This window comes from Acomys minous, assembly GCF_964271855.1.
Source record: "Acomys minous genome assembly, chromosome: 10".
Lineage (NCBI taxonomy): Eukaryota > Metazoa > Chordata > Mammalia > Rodentia > Muridae > Acomys > Acomys minous.
In genome coordinates, this window is record NC_140491.1 from 112,004,814 (window position 1) to 112,032,168 (window position 27,355).

At 42.8% G+C, this 27,355-nt stretch overlaps 1 protein-coding gene across 5 annotated transcripts in view; it reads right to left on the bottom strand.

Moving 5' to 3' along the window:
* SESTD1 (SEC14 and spectrin domain containing 1) overlaps positions 1–27,355 on the bottom strand; it is a 91,447-nt gene that overhangs the window by 15,229 nt on the left and 48,863 nt on the right. For all 5 annotated transcript variants that reach the window (XM_084798505.1, XM_084798507.1, XM_084798506.1 and 2 more), the window contains exons 5-10: positions 26,529–26,642; positions 21,310–21,423; positions 20,506–20,603; positions 17,749–17,804; positions 14,982–15,193; positions 6,581–6,703 (exon numbers count right to left, since the gene is read on the bottom strand). In XM_084798505.1, the coding sequence (XP_084654631.1) occupies positions 6,581–6,703; positions 14,982–15,193; positions 17,749–17,804; positions 20,506–20,603; positions 21,310–21,423; positions 26,529–26,642 (717 nt within the window). The remainder of the gene's footprint in view (positions 1–6,580; positions 6,704–14,981; positions 15,194–17,748; positions 17,805–20,505; positions 20,604–21,309; positions 21,424–26,528; positions 26,643–27,355) is intronic.

Consider the following 27,355-nt stretch of genomic DNA (forward strand, 5'->3'; position numbering starts at 1 on the left):
CTAGGGCCTTGGCACTGCTGCTGCGTCTCTGTAGTCAACTCTTCTCCATTCTCAGATTAGAATTACTGTCTTCTCACTCTTTATATCTCTGGATCTCTTTTAAAGCCTTGTGACTTGCAGCCAAATATGTGGCCTTTTCCTAAGCTTAAACCAACTTACAATTACTATTGAATATTGTATGTATAAAGGGTTTCAGAGCTGTGACATTCCTAGGCATGCACGCATGTATATATATCTACCCCACTTTGTGCTTTGATCATATCAAAGGCCTCAATTTTTTATTATTTAAAAAACGTGACATACACAGTATTAGGTTGTATTCTCCAATATCATTTTCAAAAAAACGAATCCTTTTTATTATTTTTCTCCCCTCTTTTCCCACACATGCCTAGCACTGACCCTGTGCTCCCCATCACACAGCACATGTGAGCACACACACACAGGCACACACATATACACACACAGATACACACAGGCGCGCACACACACATACATACACACACACACACACATGCAGGCACACACACATATACACATACATCACACACACACACACACACCCTCCTTTCCACTTTCACTTTGCATGTCGCTCACTGGCCTCCCTACTTCTTTCCTAGAGCCTCGCTTCCCCTTTCATGATCTCCCTTCAGGTTTGACAACCGTCACACACACTCACCTCCCGCTCAGTTCCTAAGACCTTCTCCTTCTTACTTCACAGGGAAGAAACCGGAAGCTTCTCATCCCCTCACCTAAGAAAACCTCTGACCTCTGGAGCCCTCCACCCTGCCTCACAGAGGAGCCAGTGTCTGCAGATGTAGCTTAGCCACTCATGCAGCCGATCCACTGCCCCAGGCACACAGCTTCGCCTCTGCAGTGATGTCATCTGTATCACCCACCAGTGTTTCAACTCATTACTTTTGTCAGCATGTAAGTCAGCTGAAATATATGTAAAAGCAAATTTTAGGATGTCTATATTTTAATAGGCTTTAAGTTAAATCACACGTATATGCATATGTGTACATACATGTGAACATGGACACATATAAACCCATACACAAATGCGCGCGCACGCACGCACATACACACACACACACATGCACGCACGCACGCACACACACGCACGCACGCATGCACACACATACACACACAGGCACGCACGCACGCACACACGCACGCACGCGCACGCACATACACACACAGGAGTTCTCAACACTCATTTTCTTCTTTTCTATTCTCTTTTGAATTTCCCCTAACAAAATTTCTCCTAAGAAAGTTCTAACTTTGTACTTCCATTCTTCTGAAACCAATCATGTCACTAGAAAACAATCGTTCACTAGAACATTCCCAAAGCTTTAGTCCTCCACCAGTAGGTACTGCTGGCTCCACTGTGTGAACTTAACATCTCTTCAGATGCCTGCTGCCTCCGTTAACATTCTTAGTCTTTCACTTCTATTGTCTCTAACTCTGCAGTCCACAGGGCTAGGCTCAAAAAAGTGCTCCAAAGCTTCCACACACCATTGAAAGCAATGTTAGTTCCCTTCCACAGGTTGGAAGTCAGCACACACTCCTGCTGCAAACTCTCCTCAACGCTGCGGCTTCTATGTGCTTGCTGCTCTGGCAGCACCAACAGTCACCTCTACTGTGCCGCTGCGGCAGCATGCGTCCAGCACCGAGCTTTCTATCTCAAGTGTCCTGTGCTTGAATTAATTACTCCTTCACATTTCAAGGATTGGGGACTGAGTGTCATTTCCTTAGAGAGAACTTTCCTCAACGCCACACTCCGACTGCTCTCTACGCCCCACCTCTCCTGACTTGATTATGAATTCTGTAGGGTAGAGTTCTGCTAGAACTCAAGAAGCCAGAACAACGTGCTCCATTAGCACACACTGAATACATTCATGAACTGTGATGGACAGTGCAGGCTTGATAGTGAATTAAGTAGGAAATGGGACGATTCCGTCAATGTCTGGACATATTTTTGGTTAACATAACTAAGAACTCAGTACTAATACATACGAGAACCCATACAGCAAAGACCTACGTACTTACCTCATCAGAAAAGTCAAGTCACTATCAAGTCAATGGTTGTGGTAAAATTGTCTTACCATGTTATTGGTTATTTTAGAAACATAATTAGTTTGAAGATGCCTTTAAAATTACAAAATTATTATAATGACTGATAGAGAGTATCTGTCAACATCTTATTTTATATTGTATGTGTTTTGTGTGCGTGTTGGGCAATGCATGGGTGCTAACGTGCAGCACTTGGCGGGGGATGTCAGAAGACAACTTTTGGAAGAAGGCTTTCTCCTTCTGCCATGTGGGTACCTACAGAGGAGAGAACTCAGGTCATCAGGCCTGGCAGAAGGAACCTTCTCGCTAGCTCCAGGTTGGCTGTTTGTTTTGTTTTGTTTTGTTTTTTGAGACAGGGCTTCTTTGTGTAGCCTTGGCTGTCCTGGACTGGCTTTATAGACCAGGCTGGCCTGGAACCCACAGAGATCCACCTGCCTCTGCCTCCCCAGAGTGCTTGGATTACAGGTGTGTGCCAGGGTACATGGTGAGTGGCTGTTTTAATGTGAAAAATATCATGGAGAACATTACTGTCATGCTCTCAGATAGAGAGTGTTTTCACTGCCTGATTAATAATAGCACTAGAAACTTAGCTAGTATTCTGAGGAAATGTGTCCAGTTCCTGAAAAAGAAGTTGCAATGATTTTAAGCAAAGAAACAGGCTAGAATCCTAGAATTGCATTCTAGATACAATTTCTCCCTGAGAACTTCAAGCTTCACTTGGCCTGCTACATACTAACAGTCTACACTCCTCCCTGGGGCCCCAGGGTATAGAGGTTTCTGTAACCTTGCCAGGGATGTAAATGTAACACAAAGACTGGTATGACCCCCCCAATCAATACTTTGATTAGAGATACGGATTTTACTGATTTACATAACTGAGGTTATCCCAAAGACATATCAGTGAGTCTAGGATGGGGGTCAAAGAGGAACCAGCTTGTCTATAGTGTGTGCTGAAAATTAATTAGAGTGTTTCTCCCTTAAAAAAAAAAGGGAGATGTGGAGTACACTTGAGCTCAGGCAAGCAAGCTGCCTTTGATTCACTCTGGCCCACCCAGCTTGCACAGCTGTTGTATGGGGCTTGGATTAAGACCACTAAGGAGCCAATGAGCTTGAAGGCCAGGTCTCTGGCGCCAGTGCGTGTGGGGGCTGTGCACAGGTGGGATGATGAGCATCTATAGCAGCTTTACCAGGGACAATCATCCTGATGCAGATGGAAGGAACACTGCGGGTCAGGTTACCAAGGCGATTGCCCCAGTGTGTATCAAGATGAAACGTGTCTTGATTCCTTTTAAGCAACCCCGTGCTGCTGGTTCCTATAAGGTGGCACACACCAGGAATACGTGGCCTCTGTGGCTAGGATTAGGACAGAATGATCAAAAAGGCTTCCGAGACTATATTCCACACTGTCAGCACCAGTTTTCTACCACACTTGCCTCTACCAAATTGGAAAAGTAAGACTTTCACTGAACTAAAATTCTTTTTCATGTATTTTGAATGTTTTGAGAGAAGGGCTTTCTTCCAATTTGTAATTCTCCTGCCTTACTAATATTACAGGTGTGAAACACCATACCCAGTTTCAATTTAAACCTTTTAAAATTTATTATCAGATTCTATAACCACTACCAGGCTTCTTGCTATTTTCTGTTGCATTAAAAAGCTGAATGCATTTTTAACCCATAATCCCTTGCAAAGAACCACATGTTGGTAGGCGGCTTATTTTTTTATATTAATCCTAAATAGCCAAACTCATGTGAGTTTTTAGTTTTAATTCTCCATTATGCTTTTATGTGAAATTTGAAATTTAATGCTTGACACTGTAATTTAATAGAAATTGTATATTAAAAATTTTCCAAATTCTTTGTCTGCTATCAGTATTAGAATTTTGTCATTACTACACAAGGCCAGAAAAACAGCAATAAATACTTCTAACAGTTGGGTCTTATTTGCAAAGAACAAACAGTGTTTTAATTTTGTTATTGGGCTTTTGGTTGTTGGTTGGTTGGCTGGCTGGCTGGCTTTGAGACAGCTCTGGATGGTATACCAGACCCAGCTAAGAAAGTTTTGAGTAAAATACTAAACATTAGAACCTTAAATACAGTTAAGTTAGCACCTTTGTCAACAACCAACCTATTCACAAGGCAGCAGTGTAGCGCCACCTATTGGTTAAAACAGCACAATAACCTTTTTAAACCTTACAAGGGGGAATTTCAAATCTAAAGCAAGCCCAACAGAACACAAGGAGCCGCCACACCCACCGAGCTTCAGCAGTTATCAACCTGTGGCTGGCTCCATTTCACCCAGACTCCCATGTGCTCTTCCCACATCTCCCAGTTACACAGCAAATCCCCAAGAGCACACACGGCTTAAGTGAATCCACGACGGGCCATCAGTGCTTCTCTCCCCTTCCCCACCCCGGGTCTTTTAAAAATTGTATCTATTTATTTACTATAATTTATTCATATTACATCCTGACTGTTACTCCCTCACTTTTTTCTTCACGTTGCCACCCTCCCTCCCTCCCTCTTCTGGCCTATTTCTCTCCCCTAGAACTCTGACTGGGGGGGGGGGGGGGAGAGCCTCCTGCATCGCCTTCCTCTGTGTGCCCACACAGTCTCCCTGCCAAGGGGAGGTGATCAAATTGGGAGCACCAGAGTTCATGTCCAAGGCACAGGCTCCCCACAGCTGTGGAGGATGCGCTGTCCATTGGCTGGATGTGACAGGGCTCTAGGTTCTCCACATGCGCTGTCTGTGAGGATCAGGAATGGAGGTGTCAATTCAGCTATGCAAGTCCCCAGGTACTAACGATGCAAGAACTTAAGAGAAAGTTCATTCATTAAATTGAGTGATTTCTCTAAGAAAGAAATAGAAAGACCACCTCTGTGGGCACAGAGATCCACTCTGATGCCGTTAACACATGTACAGTCTGTCAACCGTGTCTGCATCTAGGGAACACTGTGGTGGCGTCTGAAGAATCTAACTGGTGGACCTTAGCAACGAAAAAGTTCTGCGTGCATTCAGCACTCAAAAGTACAGTGAAGCACGCAGACCCCATAAGCATGTTGAGTCTTTAATGTAACTTAATGACCTTGTAAAGACGGTGCACAAGCATTATGTAATCTGAACATTTTCCATACTCCATGAAGTATGTAATGTACTTTTTAATCCAATGTGAACTCATATGTGGTATGTGTACAATCAGTTTCTACCTACAAGTGTTTCGTTTTAAAATAATAAAACATAAAAACTCATCTCAGGATCCCTAGGTCACAAGCTCTCACTAAAAGTCTAACATAACTAATTGCTCTCTGATGAAGTCTAGAACACTCTATGACATATACTCTTTTTAAGAGCTAAATAAGGGAACAAATTATGGAATCCAGTTGTCCTATAATAATGTACTCTGGAATAATCCACACAGTTCTAACAAACCAAATTCCTATCAAAAATAAAACGGAACCAAAACAACAACAACAAAGCCCAACTTAATAGCATTACATCGTTTTAAAAGAGTAAGAGAATTAAAAAGATTATAACCCCAGGAATAGGGCTTATAAGTTATCCACTTACAATTCCATTTAACCATAAAAGAGAGATCCATGTTGGAAACTGTGAAACGCATTAGATTTTATATATTTAGAAATTTTTACATATGTATATTTATAAATTTATATATACTTCAATTATGGGATTTGATTTTTAAGTTTCATGTGAGCTCAACATTATTATTACTGACCAGTTTTTGAAGATATTTTAAGGAGATAAAAATAGATTCATGTTCATTTTTTCCAATTTTATATTCAGTTCACTTAAAACCAACGTAAGTAACATGGCTCAAGGGGACTGAAGGCCCTTCTCACAGCCAGATGTGATGCTGACATTGAGGTCAGGCTGCCACCCCACAGCACAAGCCAAACATTGACTCCTCTGCCCACCAAGTTTTCCATTTTAAATTCTTATGAGTCACTGTTACTGAAACCAGATTAGGGATTAATTTATTGCCCAGTGTATATCTGATTTCCTAGTTGTCACCTTCATAATCAACAGAGAATGGGCAGATGTTCTGTGTCCCACGCCCTCAGACCCACAGCTGTGTTTAGCTCCTCTCTCTGGGGCAGGGGGTGGGGGCAGCCGAGGGTTCTGAGAGGGAAGTCAATATGATCAAAGTATTAGCTATACACGTATGAAAATGTCACAATAAAACCCATATTCTATAGGTATAACACCTGTTGAAACAATTAAAGCAGAAAGTTTCCATCTTGGGAACCACTAATAAAGGCTCTCCACTTTTAGGTCACCTTTTCCCTGACACTGTCAATATCAACACCATCCAAACTGCCTTCTGTAACACAGTAATGGAACTGTATGGGAATCAAGCCCAAACTACCAGCGGCTCTGTACTCAGCATAAGCACTCTGTCCCTATACCAACACAAGGAGCCACCCAGCACCCAGCCCCCGGCCCCACCCTGAGAGGCTACACTGTGACGTGCAGAGGGAAGGCTCCTCACACTGTGCTGGCTCTCGATCTCCTCGTGCTTCTGCTGCAGGGCCTGGGACGCCCTGATAGAGTCGCCGATGCCCCACTGTGCTCTCAGCTGCTCAGACCCGGGCCCTTCAAGCCAGTTCACGACCTACAAATGAGAAGGTAAGATGAAAACAACCAAAAGCTTTGCACATTTTCATCCTCATCCGCTCCCCTTCCCTGAATTCCTCAAATGGTTATAACTGAAATTATTTAAATCCTACTGCATGCCACCGGGAGTACATGTCTCATTTGGGATCACGTATTTACACTGTAACATCACTTCCAAAAAAAACTGAATTTGGAAGGATGAACGCTGTAGCTAGCACTTGGCTTTCAGCTATCTGACCATCTGCCAGGCTGGGGGTGCCAGAACCAACACCAAATGCTTCTATTAAAGAAGGTTACAATTTTACTTATAATAAGAGATCCAGAACTGCAGGATTTGGAGTTGGGAAGGACATCAGAAACGACACTGGCCAAAGGTTTTTATCTAACACTTCAGAAAACTGAGTTTCAGAAACTAAACAACTTGTCCGAGGTAACAATGTATTAGTGAAAGCCTAGGACCAAAAGGTCCATGTTCTGATTCAGTGGGATGCACCTACCAAAGTGATAAACACAGAGGGAGGTAACAACGTTAAAATACCACTCTCTCACTTTAGTAGCAGAATGCAGAATAAGATTACTCTAACAATCTCTAAGTATCTTCCTAGGATAAACTAAACATTCAGAATTCTTTAAAAAAAAAAGTCCCACAAGCTACGCTCAAATGAATATTGGGGGGGTGGGGGGTGGGAGGGTGGGGGGTAGAGGGGGGACACTATAATTTGCCAAGATGGCAGGACCCAGCAGAGGCAGGTGTAAGGAGGCAAGAACCATCTGGAGCAGATACGACTCATTCTACCATCAAAAGCTCATGCTCCATCATGAGTCACTGAACTCGAAGATGCTCAAAGTTGTACTCCATCAGATATTAACAGCTCAGACCAGCCCTTGGGTGAACTGTAGTAGAAGCCACATTGCCAAGTGACACGGCTTCCATTCCAGCCTTCATCAGGGCCTGGGGGAACAGAGCAAGGGTCAGACTCCCGCAGGAGGTTCTGCTAACTCCTCTGCACGCTCACACTGTTAAGGAACCCTAACAAAGCAAGGTGGGAACAGCATCAAGCTTCACCTGTCACTAAGTTGCAACAGGGAATCCGAGACTAGATGTATGGTGACCTAAACCTAAAAGTAGGACAGTTCTCGCGAAGTGACTGCAGGAGCCACCGTAGCTTGCTGGGACGGCCTCACAACAGTGAAGAGGAGCCTGTCTGCCGTGGCCGTGCACTGCTGCTAATGTGGGGTTGACACATACTGAGTTTTAAATGGTTATGCATTCATTTATATAATTATATAAACATACAACATAAGGAAATCGTGTGCACTCCCTTCTGTTAATTTTCAAAGCACCTTCCTCTTGTATAGTCCTAGACGTGTTTGTTTCACCCACCTCTCCAGTTCCAGGTGATTTCTATGCTGTGGTTTTCATTTAACACTAAATTACAATACTGTAGTAATTTCCATGTGGCAACTACTATAATTTCCAGTGAGTTTACAAACCTGATTTTAAGCAGGCCACCTCTTTGCCTTCCTCTCTCCAACTGTCCAATCAATCAACCGGCCCAGCCGCCCTCTCACCCTAAGATGGACCACTTCATGTAGCCACTGCATCTACATTCAAGGCTCTGTTGTGGCATCAGTACGTGATTAGATGATGAAAAGTACCCGGCACCCAAATACAGCATTTTCCCTAATTCTGTTTATTTCCTTAGAAAAACGTCCACTGGACCCTTCTAGTACGATGAAAACGCTATGGGTAGTGGCATGTGCTCTAAAACAGTCCTGTGAGACACTCGTTTCTATCCACAACATCTAATAATCAGCTGTAACCGTATTTTCCAATAACCTTTGCAAGGTACACAACCTACTGCTGTGTAAATACTCTGGCCAACTAGAAAATAAAGCCTCTCCGTGCAGTTATTAGTAGCACTGAATACGCTGCAAGTGCCTGTTTACTACATGTGTGGGGTCTTCTGTGTTTTCTCTCTGTCTTTTTTATCTTATAGTCTACTGCCTTAATATACAAACTACACTTTAAGGTTGAAGACAAGCATGCAAACCTCAAAAATAAAACAGTGTTACTGTAGAATCACTGGAACAACTGTTGGCTGAACTCGGTTGTGACGTTCAATGTGAACTCTGCTGGGAGGTGCTCTTCGGAGTCAAGAGGTCTGGTGGTCAGCATCCTTACTGTTTCCCCTTCAGCCTCTGACACGAGCTGCCTCTAGAGCAGCAGGCAGCACTCTGCTTCACTAGCCAGCATCACTTTCAGAGGACACCTGGGCACGTGTGAGTTTGAATTCTTGCTGTTTCCACTAGTTGGAAGATTCTGTTTGGAAACTAAGTAACTTCCACTAGTTGGAAGATTCCACTAGTTGGAAGGAGTATGCAGGGTTGCTTTGGGGATACACCAGCTGGTGTACATAAAGACACTCATTACTGCTCCACATTTCAGTGTTAGATACAACAGTTAAAACGGACACTTCTTTTTAATTATTTATTTACTTTACATGCCAATCGTAGGCCCCTCCCTCCTCTCCTTCCCCGTTCCTTTATTCCCCAGAAAAGGGGAGCCCACATTTCTCATCCACTGCAGCTCATCAACTTGCATCAGGATGGAGCATGCCCTCTTCCCCTGTGGCCTGGCATGGCAGCCCCACCAGGGAGAATTATTTAAAAAAAAAAAAGGCAGGCAACAGAGTCTATGTAAGAGCCAGGCCCTGTTCTCCAAGCCTGAGCTGCCCATTGGCTACATCTGTGTAGGGGGCCTAGGTCCAGTCCATGCATGGTCCTTGGTTGGTGCTTCAGTCTCCAAGCCCTTCTGGGTCCTGGTTAGTTGGTTTTGTTGGTCTTCTCATGGAGCTCCTGTCCCCTCCTCCTTCCTCCTACTTTCCTACAAAATTCCCTTCACTCTTCCCAACGTTTGGCTGTGAGTCTCAGCATCTGTTTTGATCCCCTACTAGGTGGAGCCTCTTAGAGGACAGTTATGCTAGGCTTCTGTGTGCAAGCATAGCAGAGTATCACTAATAGTGTCGGGGGTTGGCTCTGCCATGGGGTGGGTCTCGGGTTGGGCCAGGCACTGGTTGGACATTTCCTCAGTCTCTGCTCTATCTTTATCCTTGCACATCTTACAGGTATGGTACATCTTGGGTTGAAGTTTTTGTGGGTGGGTTGGTGTTCCCTCCCTTCACTAGGAGTCCTGTCTGGTTACAGGGTGGCCTCTTCCGTCTCCATGTCCAACACCAGTTGGGTCTCAGCTACAGTCACCCCATACCCTCCCAGGAACCTGCGCTGTCATAATCTCCAGTCTGTCTCAGAGATGCCTCAGGCCACGGTTTCTCTTCTCTCTGCAAGCCCTATGTCCTCCTGCTCCCTGTACATCAGACCTCCACCCTCACTTCCTCCAGCACTGCCTCTCCCTTCCTGCTCCTGTCTTCAAGCACTTCCTCTGTCTATTCTATTTCCTGTTCTCAGTGAGATTTGTGCATCCTCTCTTGGGCCCTCCCTGTTACTTAGCTTCTTTGGGCCTGTGAATTATAGGATGGTTATCCTGCTGTACCCCGTTTTTAACTGGATTATTTGGTTTGTTTAATTTCTTGAGTTCTTTATATGTTTTGGATATTAGCCTTTTGTTGGATGTAGGATTGATGAAGATTGTTTCCCAATCTATAGTCTGCTGTTTCGTTCTATTGACAGTGACCTTCGCCTTACAGAAGCTTTTTAGTCCCACTTAATAACTGTTGATCTTAGAGCCTGGGCAGCTGGTGCTCTGTTCAGGAAGATGTCTCCTGTGCCAATGAGTTCAAGGCTCTTCCCCACTTTCTCTTCTAATAGATTCAGTGTGTCTCGTTTTATTTTGAGGTTTCTGATCCACCTGGACTTCAATTTGTACAGCGTGATTATTATGGATCTATCTGTAGCTTCCTACACGTAGAAATCTAGTTAGACCACACCATTTGTGGAAGATGCTTTCTTTCTTCCATTGTATGGTTTTGGATCCTTTGTCAAAAATTAAGTATCCGGACAGACACTCTCTTAAGAAACCTACAAACTGTAAGGGAAACTGCAGGTGAGAGACAAACCATAAAGCCTGAGAGGATAAAGGGGAAGGTGGGAAAGCACAGAGGCTGAGAGTCACAAACACAACCCACCATGACAAGTCTTACACAGTGCCTAGAATGTTCCAACGGCAGCCCTGGGGGGCACAGTTAAGGTGAAGGCAGAACTCAGACTCACAGGGTGCTATTTGCTTCTTCGCTTGCTGATTAGCTTGTGCTGATGCTGATGTGTTCCTGCACTGCTCCACTTCTCACTCAAATTCCTGCCCTTTTGCCTTCTGCATAGCAAGAAAGCCCAATCAGACGGACACCTCCTGACCCTGGGTCTTCTGGCCTGTAGAGCTAACTATGCAAGGCAAACCTTTGTTCTTCATCATTAGTGTGTCTGCTGTGTCAGGACAGCCACAAAAGGGAGTAAGAGTGCAGAACCATAGAGAAGCCCCTAACCTAAAGATGAATTTCATATAAAGGAGCGGCATCTCATTGACACAGAAACCCAATTACATGACCAACAGTACACGCAGCTTTAACACATGCCGAAATTGATTTTCCTGAGTATGTAACATCATAGGGTAGCTGCAGTAACTGTATGACTACTTCTAATAAAATTATTCAAATTGAGGTCAGTACCCAGTAAACAAGTCCATTTAAATGCATCAATGATAGTGGATTGCCAAGTGGTGTTATAAATTTTTCATTCACATTTTACTCAGTCAAGTATGAATGTTAACTTATTTCAGAAACAGTTCTGTACACAATCTATGACAATAAGACCCCTCAAACAGTTATTAATATATTTAAAGGCAAAGTATAACCTTAGAGATACATCCTTAAAACCTGTGAGGGCAAATATTTGCGCAGGCCAAAAATGCCTGTGGCAATCCACTACTGTTTCACAGCTGGACTGCATGAGGGAGCATCGGGACACACACAAGGGCAGCCCCGGCAGGAACGCAGACAAGCACCTGGCTGCAGGAGGGGCGCAGGGGCTGAGAACACCACCTCCAGCCGCGCACTTATGCAGCTGTGAGTGCATCCTGTGGCCTCTCTCTAGAATGCAGGAAAAGTGCATGGAATGTTCTACAACTAACACTTGCAGCACTGGCAGCAATACTGCTGCAGTGCATAATGGAGAAGACCACAGCCTCTTCAGTGAGGTGGTGCCGTCGCCTACCCAGGCGTGTGCAAGCCCTGTCTTCTACCTCCACAGAAGCAGCACGCAGAGCATTCACACTCCTCATGAAGTCTGACACTGACGACCACACGGCTACTCAGCACATAGTTTATCAACTACCCACTGCTCGTGCGTCGCGTTCTCCGAGATGTGTCAGGACAGGTATTTCCCTGACAACATAAACAGACGTGCGCCTTCCCAACCAGCTCTACATATACTGAAGTCCCCCAGATCTGCAAGACACTACAATGTGTGCCATGTGTTCAGCATGCTGTTCACATGTTACGGTAGCTACATTCAAGTAATCTTTTTGGCAAGGGAGCTGGATCTTTAAACTGTGGTCTGTAGGGAAGCTGCCCACGCAGCACTGGTGCACCGGCACAGCTGCAGATTCATAGAGAAAATGGCTGGGTGTGGCCCCATGTGCCTGACATCCAGTCAGAAAGCTGAGGCGGGAGGCAGGAAACAGGAGAATCATAAGCTAGAGATCTGCCTGGGCTTCAAGTGAGACCTTATCTTTAACAAAAATTAAAGAGAAAAACAACAACAACAAACAAACAAACAAAAACCCTGAACTACAATGAAATTTGTCTGTTGTTAACAATGCTCTGTTAACTACCATCAGTCATCATCATCATCATCATCATCATCATCATCATCACCACCACTATACACAGCACTATCACATCAGCACCATCAGCACAGTCATTATCTCCCTTCTATCATCTCTTACTTGGGCATTTTAAAGATGCACTTTTCGGTACACTGACTTCTTTGATCTCATCTATTTAGCAAAGCCCATGTGGTGGTGATTCTTACCGCTATGCATAAATCCAAAAGCCAGCACTTGTTACATACCAGGCACTAAGGATCCTGTAAAATTGTCACTTTAATTCTTCATTTAAAAGTCTTAATAAATAGGCGTGTTTCTATAATTAGTGTTGTAATTGCTCTGCTTGTGGAGGAAGAAGAAACTAGGGCATAGACTAGTCATCCAAGGACAACCTGCTTGGAAACAGAAAAGGCCAGATCCAGACAGCCTGGGTGCAGAACTGAGCCTTGTCCCAACCACTGTGCCATTCCATGTCTGGGCTTATCCAAGGTAATTCCAACATAAAGGCTGAAGCTTACTTGGGCCTGGTACAGACTGCCTTTAACATACTAGTAAGTACACAGGAATAGTCACAATTAAACATATGCTCAGACATCTTTAGTTTACATGGGATTAATGTCAATAAAAGCCTTGATTTTTCTGCCTGGAATTCAACATCATCCTTTCACACCTTTCTTCCTATGATATGTCACAGATTTAGTCACAGGTCAGCAAGCTATACCCTGAAGCCAAATCTGGGCCATTATCTGCTTTGAAAATAAAGTTCCACTGGGAACAGGCCATGCACACTCATATGCGTACACCACACTTGCACATTTCTTACATTATAAAGGAGGGCTAACTAGCTGTAACTACGAAAAACACAATGTGATCCATAAGGCCTAAATGTTTAGCCTTTACAGGGAAAGTGGTTTCTACAGCTAATGGTTTCTAGTCAAGATATCCAACATTTCGGCTCTGCTGTGCCACACTGAGAATTATCTTGGGCCACACATTCCATGGGGGGTTGAACCTGATAGCCATGGGTTAGGAAACCACCCATGAGTCTGTCCTATGTGTGACACTGCTGTCCTGACCACAACACAGGCTGGGCATCCTTAGCGGAAGCCTAGTTTCATGAATATACACTCCCATTAGAGTGCTGGCTTCTTGTTGCACACTAGCTTGCTAAGAGTGGTCCTAGACATCCGATGAATGAGAAGACGCTCTACAGAATCCAGTGCATCCCAAGAGCCCAAACGCCCACTTCCTCACTGCGCTGCCCTCTAACCACCACAGCACGCCAGCCTCCCGTAAACCCTTCTTCCGTGCGGTCAAACAGTCCACGTTCCTAGAGAATAAACCCGACCGCTACTTCAACCCACTGGGCCTTCCACACTACAGCAACCACAGCAACCACAGCAACCACACAACACTCTGGTTCTTTCCCGGTGATGCCCTCAATGCCTTTTCTCCTTAAGTTTATCAACAAACAAATCTAAATCTAAATCTACTTTTATAACCTGTATAAGATCTAGTACCATGCCTAATACATGCGAAGCACTTAATAAATATTTACCTAGAGAATCAATTAATCTAGATTTAAAATGGACACTTCAGCATTTCGGGCTGCTGGCACTTACTTTTAAAAGTCTATTTTATTTTTAGTTATGTGTACATGTGTGCATGCGTATGTACATGTAAGAGCAGGCACCTTTGGAAGACAAAAAAGCACACAGCAGCAGACTCTCTGGAGCTGGAGTTACAGGTAACTGTGAGCCCTGGATATGGGTGCTGGGAACTGAACCACGTCCTCTGCAAGAGCAGTATACTCTGTTATGGCTGAGTAGCTGCTCCAGCTTGTATCACCAAATAAATAAAATCATTTAAAGATTTATTTTCTTAATTGTTCAGCAGATTAAAATCCACCTAATGAACAGAAATGTCTAATATTCATTTTGGTATTTTCAGCCATATTCTGTATGAAAATAAATTCCAAAGGCAACTGAAAATTCATAATTAAGTAGATTAACATTTTTATTAATGGCATAAAAGAATAAATTTAATATTAGAATTACCTACACCACATGTATTACCTTTGCATGCTAAGTCCAAATGCTTTACAATGATAGAAAACCATCTAGTAAGCTCTATAAGAAAAGAATAGATCAAGTAACCATGTTCAAATGTTATGGATAAAGTGAATATAGAGACCATTTATGTTTTAAACTAGCTGGCTTTGAAGTTCATTCTGTTAAATGAGTTAAATAATCAATCCCACCATTGCAGAAATAACTTTAATGTGGATGGTCCCTATAAAGATATGAGTCAAGTTTGAAATCTCTGAAGTCCTCAATGTGATGTAAGCAAGACTTAATCCAGTCAGTCACGAGGCAAACCTTGCCAGGGAAGACACCGGGACTGAGGAGAGCGAGGGGCGCAGCAGCCTGACACCCACCTGCATGACCTTCTGCTGGATTTCCTCCAGCTGTGTGCGCTTACTGCGCTGCCTGCACACTTCCTGGTAGCGCGTGTACTGCTCCCGGAGCGAGTCTAACAGCTTCATAACCTGTGGCTGTGCGAGCAGTTCATCATCCATGGGAGACCAGGAGACCCCTCCCTCGGAGCCGTTAAAGCGACGCTGCTGTAATTCAGATAACAACTCATGCCCTTTACAAACGAAAGATACTTGTAATTAATGCCCACAAAAAATACGGTCCCTACAGGTTGATCTTCTAAATCCTGATCCCGCTTTTAAAACCCATCCCCCTTTGCACTCCCAGAAGGGATAAAATGCAACCAGAAACCTCGTGCCACAAAGAGTAGGAAAGCTGCGTATGTGCACACAGACGAGAACACAATCATTTCATATAAACCAGAAAATATATTGAAATAAATGGCCAATTGTGTAAACATATACACCCCATACGCCACGGTAAATGTAGAGCACATGCATTAATATGCCTTTATCAGATTCTTGGTGGATTATTACTCAAGATATTGTGTCACTAAATCATCTCTCTGTGGAGCAAAATTACACTCAACAATTTTCATTACTAATTCAAGAAATAGTAATTCACATTGGAGGGCTTCGACTCCTCACTCTCAAGCACGGCACTTAAGAGTTGGCAGTGAGGCAGCCGTACCATCAAGGTAACAGGAGTTTTACGAGCAGTGCAAAATAATACTAAAATAATCTCTATAGGAATGTGCGTAGCATACTGACAGGCTACAGCAGTGGAAGAATTACATATAGCAAGCTCGCCTAGGAATCCCCTCATACATGAGCTGACACAGAGGAGTGCGGAACAAAGCTATGGGCGCAGTTACAATTTTAAAAATAAAGAGGCCATTTGCGCCAGATAAAACTACTGATTATTACACAGGTATCAAAAGTACATAGGCATTATAAACTTTCCTCTTCTCATCTTTACTCCAAAATAAAGTATCCTAACTTTAAATAGCTTTCAAAGTACAGAAAGAGAATTTTTATTATAGCTTTCAGATATAACCAACTTCTTTTAAAATCTAGATTGTTCTAAATCTCCATTATATAATTTCAATGCCTACTTTAAGTGTCCATAGAATATAAAACAAAACTTAGTGCATATATAAATATTTAAAATTATCTTAAATCAATCACTGAAAATAAAGTTTTTTTAAAATGTTAAGTAAAAAAATGCTAAATAACTCATGGAATTAAGTTTTCATGTAAAATAGTGCTTTTACTGGCCAACTACTGTAATTTCTAAACATGCAATTTCTGGGTTATAAGTATCCTTTCGCTCCCTAAAGAACTAAGATTATATCATATTGAAAACTGAAATATAGCTGAATAAATATATCAAAACTATCCAGATTTTTAAAAAACTAGTCTTGGCAATTTGCAACTAGAAAACATTCATTTTAAAAATCTGTGTAAATACTTAAACACATCTGAATCTTTGCATGGAAAATATATATATATATAAAATCAGAATACACTCATTTCTTTTTCTACTCGACAAGTGTTGCCTTAGCATTTTCCTTGTGAGTACCCTTTTTTATCAGAGAAAGTTTAGGACAACTTTTTGAGAAAAAATTTGATGCCTCGATGCCTGGGTTCAGGCTTTGACTATAGAATTTACTGGCTGCGTGTATGCGTAATAACTCAGCCCACCAAGGAAGGAACTGGAGCCGAGACCCTGCTAGGAACGTGGGCCGCTCCTGGGCCGCATCTGCAGCCTCCTTCACATCCCTGGTTTTGAGATGAGGTCTCTGTAAGTCCCTCAAGCTTTCACTTAACTCACGCCGTGGGTCAGGCAGACCTTGAACTTCCCTTCCAGCCTCTGCCTTCCGGGAACTGCGACTAATGAGCCTGTCTACAAGGCCCCGCTTAACTGCTTATGCTTCAGCTTCATGCCTCTTAAAAACGATACGGTAACAAGACCTTCCTCACAGACTATGCTGAAGGATATGAGTTAACAGAGTACTGAGATTTGTGACTGGAACCCACTAAGAGCGTAACATGAGATATTGTTGGGGTTTTTTGTTTGCTTTTTTTTTTTTTTTTTTGCTTTTTGTTTTTTGTTTTTGTGAAGTAGAAATAAAATGACAGTATTTCATTAAAAGAATCCCAATTCATCCTCCTAGATTGGATGGCTCTGTACTACAGACATGGGGCTAGCACACATGCAGCAGGAAGGATGGGGCATCAGCACACAAGGCCAAGGCCACGGGCTCAGATGATTACAAACTGCTGTAACGATGCCTCTGCACTTGGACCTGCTTGGAGTTGTGGTGATAAATTTTCTTAATTGATTCTGAACAAGTTACTTACTTAGGTTTTTTTTTTTTTAATCTCTAAGCCTTGACTTCCTTGAAGTGTAAAACAAGAGACAGTAATACCAATTATTTCAACTGCTGCTGAGGGAAAGCAGCACACAGCAAGCATTCAATAATCCTCACAACAACCAAATGAGATAGAATTAAATCACTCTGTGAAATCCATTTTATAAAATAGAAAATAAACCTAGTATTTCTAGGAGAAAATAGTTTAATGTTATTATTTTTTAAATATTATATTAACACCATCAAGTTTAGCCCGAAGCAGTTTGGAAAAACTTCCGTTTAAATTCCTACTACCTCAACCACATACATGCTGAACAAATTTCTGTAAGAGGCTAATACTTTGTTCACCAGATTATTATTACCACTAACAAGCAATGTTTTGTTTTTCATGTTACCTGTCTGAAGAACCGTCTCAGGATCAACAGATGGAAGGAAGTTCAAATCCACGGACCTGGCAGGCAACAGAAGAGTAAAGGCTGTAATATTCCTATAAATCTACTTTAGAAATTGTTTTACACATAATAAATATATTCCAGAAAGATCCGATGCTACATTCTACCAGACCGCTAAAGAGCCAGCAGTACTGTTCCACACACTGTCCCACAGCCAGTAAGCGATTACTACCAACTCCTCTTATGAAGCCAAAGCCAGAGGAACACAGTAAATGAGAACAGCAGCCCTGGATGAAACCAAAGGAGCAGAACTCAACAGCACATTAGGAGGACTGCCGGGTTGGGCTGGCTTCACAGCAAAGGTAACAAAGGGTTCAGCGCACGTAATTAAGTGTAACACAGCACAAATGTAGACTTCAGGACAGAGAGCGCAACAGACACAGGAGACAAGGATTTCCACCCTCTCCATCCTTATTCAACACAGTGTCTCAAGTCTTAGCTAAAGCTAAGACACGAGAAACAAGGGATACAAGCAGGAGAGGGAAAAGTCCAATCGCCCCTTAATGAAGATGACGAGACCCATGATTACATAACTAAACACCCTATGCAGCCAACCAGTAAACTCTTCGACCTGCATTTTCTTGTGTTAAATTTTGCCTCCTACATACTAATAAACATACATATATACATGTACGTGTGGTGTCCTAACAGTTAGGCTCCACTCCTTCTCTACTGTGGTCCTGTTTCTCGGGCGGCTGGAATTCTGCCTTTATTTTCTTAAACACACGAGAAAGAGAAAATACAATAAAGAGAGAGAAGCTCGCAAATCACAGCCAAAGACCATGCTGCTCTATGGTAAACCACACCCTGTACTCTGTTAACTGATCCTCGCCTTCACCCCTTGGGTCGCCTAGGTGCTCCCTGAAGGCTAACACAATGACGAGTGATACAAATCTTCAACAGATGGGATTCTATTGCCTGAGTATGGAAGAAACCAAACAATAACATTTGAATGTGGAGACTGGTAGACATAAGATTTTCTTAATACTTCTTGTAGACACACAAGTCAACATTTCTCACTCCTTCTCAAAACACTGCCTTATTGTCTTATAAGCATGAGGTTTAAAGAAGCAATTAAACGGGACTCTCTGACGCCATGCTTCCTTGGCGCCCACAACCCAGGTTTACAGCCACCAACAGGGACAGAAATACTGCATGGTCTATGGGTACGCTCTTCAAATGACTGTCTTCCCTGGGAAATAAGAGTGTGTAATAGCTTCATGCTACCACAACCTTAAGTCTCATACATACACACACACACACACACACACACACACACACACACACACACACACACACGACTTAATGTATATATATGTATATATCTATAGATATATATGCATTTACATTTTTATATGGTGTTGTGCAACACTGTTCTCCAGGAAGGATATGCCAATTGCTGTCTTGCAAGAGCAGCTAGGATTACCATCGAGAGACTGCCATAGACTGGCGCACTAACATTCTCGTGTGAAAGTGGAGGAGGGTGTACCAGACAGCACAAGAGGCCCCTCTCCACCTGCAAGATACACAAGGGGGTGGCACTTGCTAGACAGAGTCTCTTCTTTGGTGATACAGCAGCCTATTCGTTGCCTACTATCTTATAAGTAACCTCTCACCTATACTCCCGTAAGTAACCCAAATAAAATTACTGGTTCACCAAGCTAGACTTGTGTGGAACCCTGACTCTAGATGCCTGTGCCTCCATGTGCCATGTACAGGGCACTAATATTTCTGACCATTTATGGTACCTTCAACTAGACTGTAATCCAAACTGTCTTTTTACATCCTGAACTCGTTTTAATCAGCATTTGGTACAATTATCATTCTCTTACACCCACGTGATCGTGTTATTTCAGCTGGCTGACACTTGACCGTATTTATACTCGTAGGTTCTGCCGCATACTCAAGGTCAGCTGCAAAGGAGCTGGGTAAGAACGCCCCTTGGCTCCCTCAAACTTCCTAATGGAAAAGCTCTGTTCTGGTGACACCAACAATCAAAAGCTCAGCACTGGGTGTCTTTTTGTTTGTTTGTTTGTTTTTGTTTTTCGAGACAAGGTTTCTCTGTGTAGCCCTGGCTGTCCTAGACTTGCTTTGTAGACCAGGTTGGCCTCGAACTCACAATGATTCGCCTGCCTCTGCCTCCCAAGTGCTGGGATTAAATGCGTGCGCCACCACTCCCGGCTGCATTGGGTGTTTCTTAATGTGCTTTAGCCTTAAGTGGAAGGGAACGTGGCCCACCAACCAATAAATGAAGGTAGTAAGTCTGGGCGGCTACAGCGTGATGATCCGACTCAACTACTGTATCAAGTACGGTGAAAGGCCGAACTCCTTACGTTAACTTACAAATCCCACATTTCAGGAGAAGAGTTCTGTATGCTACACATTTTGGTACTAATGAGTTTAAATAAGGTTGTAAGAATTTTATTCCAAGCTGCAGATGTTCTCAGGAAAAGGCAAAACTAAAGGGGGTAGAAAACGGCTTTGTTTTCAAAGTATATTCTTAGAACAGAATGTTTTCTAGCACAAGGGAAAAAAAAATACAGCCAGGCTCATGAAGAAGCAGCTTTGTAGAGCCAGCCTGAGTCAAATGAACATTGCACGCGTGAAGCAGAAGCTTGTCAGCTGTGCGTGGCAGGTCCCAGCAGAGACCTGCTCTCGGCGCACCCGAGCCAGCAGCACGGGCACCTACGGCCCACCTACCTCTCTTTCTCCTGCTCGCTCCCCTTTTCACTTCCATTGTTGATCAGAGCAAGTTCATCTAGCAATGACGTAGACTCCTTCGTGAACTTCTCAAAGACCTGCAGTGGGAGATCGCATAGACATAGCACGGACAATCTCAACAATCGGTACATCATGAGGGCTTCACTTAACAGAAACAGCACTTGCCAGCAGGATTTCGTTCCCTTCCCAGAGATCATCTCTCCACAATTCAACAAAACAAAGCAGCATGCCTCAGATGTCTGACAAGGAGAAGCTTTCAGAGAAATGACAGTCTTGGTCAATCTGTTAAACTAGGCCGCAGGCTGGTAACTCACGTGACGCTGAAGTATCTTCTGAGTCACCTGAGCCATTGAGATCGTCTCTCAAGAAATTATGCTCTGTCGCTACTGTAAGGGCGATCTTACCGATCCTGATCCAACTGTAACAGCCGACAGAAGTGCTACATATCCTACCGGGCTGGTCAAAGTGTCTAAGGCGCATGCTCATTTCATCTTGTTCACAAATGGACAAGACAGTACTACTATTATTACTGTCTTACAGACATAGAGAAGTCAAATAGGTCAATGAAGATGGCACATCAGTTTCCAGCAGTAGGAGGATATAGTCATGTGAGTCCGACCATAGAGTGTGGGTTTCAATCACTACACTATTATGACACACACATAATGTATTACTCTGTTTTATAAAAACTATCTACATCTTAACTGACTAAAATGAGAAAGTTATTCAAACATCTTAGTTGTATGTAAAAATATTTATCTTGTTTTATATTAATATACCAACCAGCCTCTTATTTAGCCAGTCCATGTGATCATAGGTGAGGCTCCCGCCAAAGTCCTCTGTCAGCTGGCATGGCTCTATGTAACGCGTCAGCTTGTTGGCAGACACTAAAATGACCTACAGAGGAAAAGGGAAGGAACACTGAGCACACCATCGAAGTCTCTGAATGTATATAAGGACATGTATTAGGGGAAACACGCAACCCTGCTTCATAATAGCAGCAAATGATCATTTACCTAGTTAACACAACTGCATTTCAAATCAACTCAATAGATTATGGCTATCTGCTTTAAAACATCAAATATTTTGACAATACCAACATTTAAAAAATGACTAGCATCTCAGAAAAAAACAGTTTTTTAATACTTTATCAATAAATCCTTTGGTAATTAAAACCTTTTCCTTAATAAAATCATGTCAAGGAATTTTTATATCAATTGAAGATTAACTAGTTATACTAAGATAATATATTCTAGGCAAACCTTGTAGAAATGTCTACTCCTAGCATCCAGACTGTGACAGCCCGTGACTTCCTTTCTCAGTGAAAGGAAGCAGGCTAGTCAGGGCACTGATGAAGTAAGTATGTCTAAGAATATCTCACCCAGAGCACCACAAACTGTCAGAGACCACTACGGTAGCACCCAAGGGGCCTGAAAAGATCTTTGCTGAATAAAGATGCCCATAAGAAGCTGGACTGAAACACTAAATGGTTTTAAGCTGTGAGCTTAAAAGATGATAATCAGCCGGGCTCTGTGACACACACCTGTAATCTCAGCATTCAGAGAGGCTGAGGCAGGAGGATCGCTGTGAGTTTGAGGCCAGCCTGGTCTATAGAGTAAATTCCAGGACAGCCAAGGCTATATATACAGAGGAACTCTGTCTCAAAAAACCAAAAAGGAAAAAAAAAATAGAAAACAGAAAAAAAGAAACGATAATCTTTAGGCTAAGCTGAGGAGTAAAGTCACTACAGTGAAGACACCAGCAACAGTGGGAGTTAAACATGGGCAGCACCTTTCATAAGAGGGACCAATGGCAGGCACACAGCAGAGGGACAAGTCTCTCACTTCAGCAAGGACATCCAGAGAGGACAGTAATACCAAATCGACATTCTGAAGCTTTGTTGAACTAAGGGATGGAGACACTGAAGGGCACAACTATAAACAAAAGGAAGATGCTCAATGCCCAAATCTCACTATCAGGAACACACCTCCAGGTGAACAGCCTTGAGTAAAAAGATCAAACCTGGATACAACTGTGGAAATCTCAGTGTGGATTTGTGGAAATAAAGGCTGAAGATGGTGAAGCATGTTAAATATACTGCAGGATGCTTACTACAATGTGCTCACAATGGGAGATGCTGCAGGATGAAAGCTGGGTCTGCCCAAAATTGATGAGGAAGAGGAGGAAGAAGAGGAAGAGGAGGAGGAGGAGAAGATTAAGAAGAATCCCCCCATAATTCCACAACCAAAGACTAGAGGATTATATATTCATTTCCAGGAAGCACACAGCATTTAAAAACCTTCCTATGCATACAACGGTCCTTAAAGAAAACCTTGGCAGATGAAAACAAAACAACAAAAATGTAACTGAATTTTTAAAAATTCCAAGAAACACAAAACACAGCTAACAATACTTCCAAAAGAGTAAAAATTAATTTACTCTGAGCTGCACTTGAGCTATGAGTGACCACAGCCCCAAAGCATAGATGCAGGCATCCCCAAACAATGAGTTCTTATGTAAAAGCAGCTACTTGAACTTTCTGGTCACAGAACAAGAAAGTGATTAGCTCAAGGCCTTTTTCAATCAAAGTTATCTAATGTTGTCCTTAGCTTTTGGGTTAGTGGAAGCTAGTGGCTTGCTGGTAATACATTCTGAAGGTTTTCACCTGTAGCTGAAATGATAGATCAGGCACAGAGGTGAGCTATTCAGGGGGCTAAGGATAGCCTAAAGTCATTTGGCTCTAGATCTGTAGCATTCCAACTCTCCACAAAGTTCTAATAAGCCTTTGTAAAAACCTCAAAGGCCAGATGTTGCCAGGGGTGCTCCGGACACAGGAACTTAAAAGGAGCCTTTGTCCTGGATCTCACCTCTGGTAAACCTCAGAGAAGGTAAGACTCGGACCGAGTTAGAGAAGAACCCAAACCTTGATAAATATGCTTTTATTATTACGAGTGTCATTCTGATTATTAGTGTCTCAGTTTGAGGACAGGAGTAACGCCAGTCCTAGTCCTGTCATAAATACACAGATGCTACCCCAGTCATCAGTGAGGTGCCACAGACAGACAGAAGGAACTCGCTGAACAAGCGTGCGTGGACTTGAGACAGGATAGGTCTACAGGGAAGTACTGAGGTCAGCAGCGAAGGACACTCGGAGAACAAGAAGCCCTGTGGGACGGGAACAGGAGCTACATCACCAGGAGAGACTCACACAGATGGGAAAGAAAACGCAAAATCACGTGGGGATATCTGACAGGTGCTCAGCTAATGAAGTGTGAAGAGCTGATAATAAAACTTTTGTTCTATCATGTATACTTCTATAAAGTAAAGCACTTAGTCATGCTTATATGAACACCGTTATTTTTTTTTCACAAAGTTAGCTGTTAAAAATAAGTAGAATATCTACAAAGACATACGCTTTTTTTTTTTTTTTTTTACAAAAACCCAAGTTATCCAGAAGGAGGACTCTAAGGAAAATAATTTTCAATTAAATAAGAAGCAACATTGAATTTAATTCTATCTCTAAGCTCTAGGTGCCACTTACTAGGCGCTGCTGGGCTTCCCCTTTAAAGCCGAATGTGTTTAGTGGCAAAATAACCAGTATTTAAAACTAATCCCATCTCTTCAGGACATCCGGCCTTTAATAAGCATTTATTTACTGGGTAAATATCAAAACTGAACCTCTTCAGTGTCTGGGAGAAAATACATTGATGCAAGAAGTTTCATTAAACACTTTTATTTTAAGGCAAACATCTACGGCACCAGACCAAAGCTGTCTTTTCTTTCATCCTCCAAGGTGCTTAGGAAGTGGTCATTCACACCTATGCCTAAGCAGATGTGACAGGCCTTCACAAAAGCCCTGGCTTTTCTCTGTTCTGTCCGTGGTTTGAGTCTGAACAGCTGGCACCTGCTCACTCTGCATTCTCGCAGAGTAGTTTTCTGTAGGTTCCTAGCTATGAACTATGTGTCTGGAGTGCTCACTCTACCCGGCGCCAACTGCAGCATTCAGGCTTTCTTGGCTCAGCTGTTTGGGATGTGGTTTCCCACCCACACTGTCAGGAGAATACTCTTTGTACTGGCCTGAGCCATCGTCCTTTAACTGGCCGGCACACATCTCGCCACTAAGTCTACGTGACAGTCAAAGCTACCAATGACCGAGGTGCAGGAACAAGTGGGGAGAGATAATCTGGCTTCTACTTAGCACACAGAACGCTAGACAGAGCACTCCTCCAACCAAGGCAACCACAGAGAAACCTGAAGCCTGTGTGCACTGAAGAAAATACAGAAACAACGCCGAGAGCCAACTCAACTCCTGGCTAGTGTAACTCAACACTTCCCCTGCCTGGTAAAGCCCACAGAAAAGATAAGGTGGGTTAATACGCAGGCGCAAATGCGATTTACCTTGGTTTACTGTCTTACACAAAATGTCGAGTATTCAATTCAACATGAAACAAAGAAGCAAACAAGAAACAGCACAGTCAAGACTCAAGCAAGCAATGTAAGGAGAATAAGAGGTGATGGTGTTGTCTGGTAGCTCAAACTACGCAGATATCTATGTTGCAGAGAGGAAAGGTCACGGGAGGCATAGATAAGAGTTCCCCCAAAAGATGAAAACTAGACTCATCAATTAGGGCCTAGGGAGGCTGGATTCTGCATAGCACTGCAAGTACCAAAATCTAAAGATAGTCAAGTTCTCTTAAGTATAGCGTCACTACATGTGCATGTGCAGCCCACAGAAAACTCCTGGATACTTTAAATCAATACACCTAATAAAACACAAACAGTTGTTCAAATGTATTGTTTAGGAAACTATGGCACAAGGCTATATCCAGTACTGAAACAAGAATTGTGTGTGTGTGTGTGTGTATCTGTCTGTCTGTCTGTTTGCACTAGTGCACATGTTCAGTATGTGTGGAGGCCAAAGGACAACCTTGGATATCATTCCTCAGGATCTCAGGTGCCACTCGCCTCTTTCTTTTGTTTAAACACAGGGTCTCTCATTGGCATTAAGGTCACCAAGTAAGCCAGGCTGGCAACGAGCCAGCCCCAGGCATCTGCGTAGTGCCATTTCCCCAGGACTAGAATTACAATTATGTTTCACCATGTCTGGCCTTTTGTCTTGGGTTCTGGGATTGAACTCAGCCACTTATGTTTACCCAGAAAGCTCGTTAGCAATGGAGGCAGCTCCTGACCCCAGAATCCACTTTTTCAAGTATTTTCACCTGTCGTGTGAATCTATGGATGTGAATATTTGGATGATGGGCTGGGTATACAAAAGCCAAATAGAGATGAAAACAGAGAGCCCTGAAAATGGATTAAAATTGAAAATACTCCAAAACAGAAAACACCCAAACTGGGCTCGGAACATCACTCAGTAAGAGAGCACTTGCCTACCATTCATGAGACACTAAGTTCAGTCACCAGGAATTTTCAAAATGAACAAGAAGGGGATAATGTGAGGTTAAAAATAAAACAGAAGACCAAACAAGAAAAGTGAGACATTTTCAAAGCATCTAACACAGATGCAGAGGGTACAGAGATATTTTAAATCAATTAATGGGAGACACAATCCAGAGATACAAGAACTATAGGACCACCAAATAGAATAAATACCAAATGAGAGACCTACACATATGAAAGAAAAGTGCTGAAAATCACAATACTCCAGGCACGAAAAACCCTGAAGCGAACACGGCATATCACAGCCCACGCACTCTTAGGCCACCCTGTGTTTCCTCCTCATAATCACTGCAAACTTTAACCCAAAGGCCCTGGTTATCTGGGAGTGAATACAGAGTGCTCAGGCGGAAACGGAGCTTTCACAGCCTGTGAGAAGGACGCGAGCATTCAACAAGTGTCGTGCGCTGAGAATGCCCTGGTGACGGCGCAGGAGGCACAAGGCAAGCACCGCATCGCTAAGTAACTAAACTGAACACACACAGCAGTAACAGCGGAAACTACTTTCAAAGATACAACACATCTCTTGTCATATAGATTATATTTACCTCAAAGCCAAGTCTATCCTTTTCTTTCCAAAAACAAAAATGTGTTACTTTCTTATCCCAGAATTCATCTGGCTTCACTACGCAAACGAGGGATACCTCCGCCGGAACAACGTTCTGCAAAACATGGAACAAGTACGAATTACACATGCAAATGATTTAGTAAACGTGCAAATTACCAGACACACTTGCGATTATGCTAAAATACTGGGAAAAGAATTCAAATAATAAAGCATAAGAAACTCATCAAACTCAAAAATCTAAATGGCAATAAAGAAAGGCAAGCTATTTGGAAAAGTTTTCCAACAGTTTTGAACAAACTGCATGTGTTAATTACACAGTATCTCTGCTGGGAGTGTGTTAGATTAAACCACAAGACTTAAGTTTTAGCGGAGAAACCATTAAAATTGATTTTTATGCTATGAGGCAAAGAACTTCAGAAAATGAGAAGTCCATTTTCTTACCAACCATTCCACAGTCAGGAGTCTTCGTGATAACTCACTGGAAGAAGAAGATAAAACCACCTTTTCTTCCACACATTACAATTTCCTGTCTTCTAACATGACCATTTATTTGCATCACAGAGAGAAGAATGGCAGTTAGCAATGACTTTGTAAGGACTTCTTCCTAATTAGGAAGCACACGAAGACTAACTTGAAAAGGCACCTACAACCTAACCATGCTTAACCTGTTCCACTAACACTTCAAACTACTTTGACATCCCTGTGAGAGGCCGTCCTGCCCGGCACTGTCATATGCTCGGGATGCCTTGCCAGGGCTACTGGTGTCCCAAGCGGGGTCCCTGCTGGCTCAGGTGTGACTGTACACCT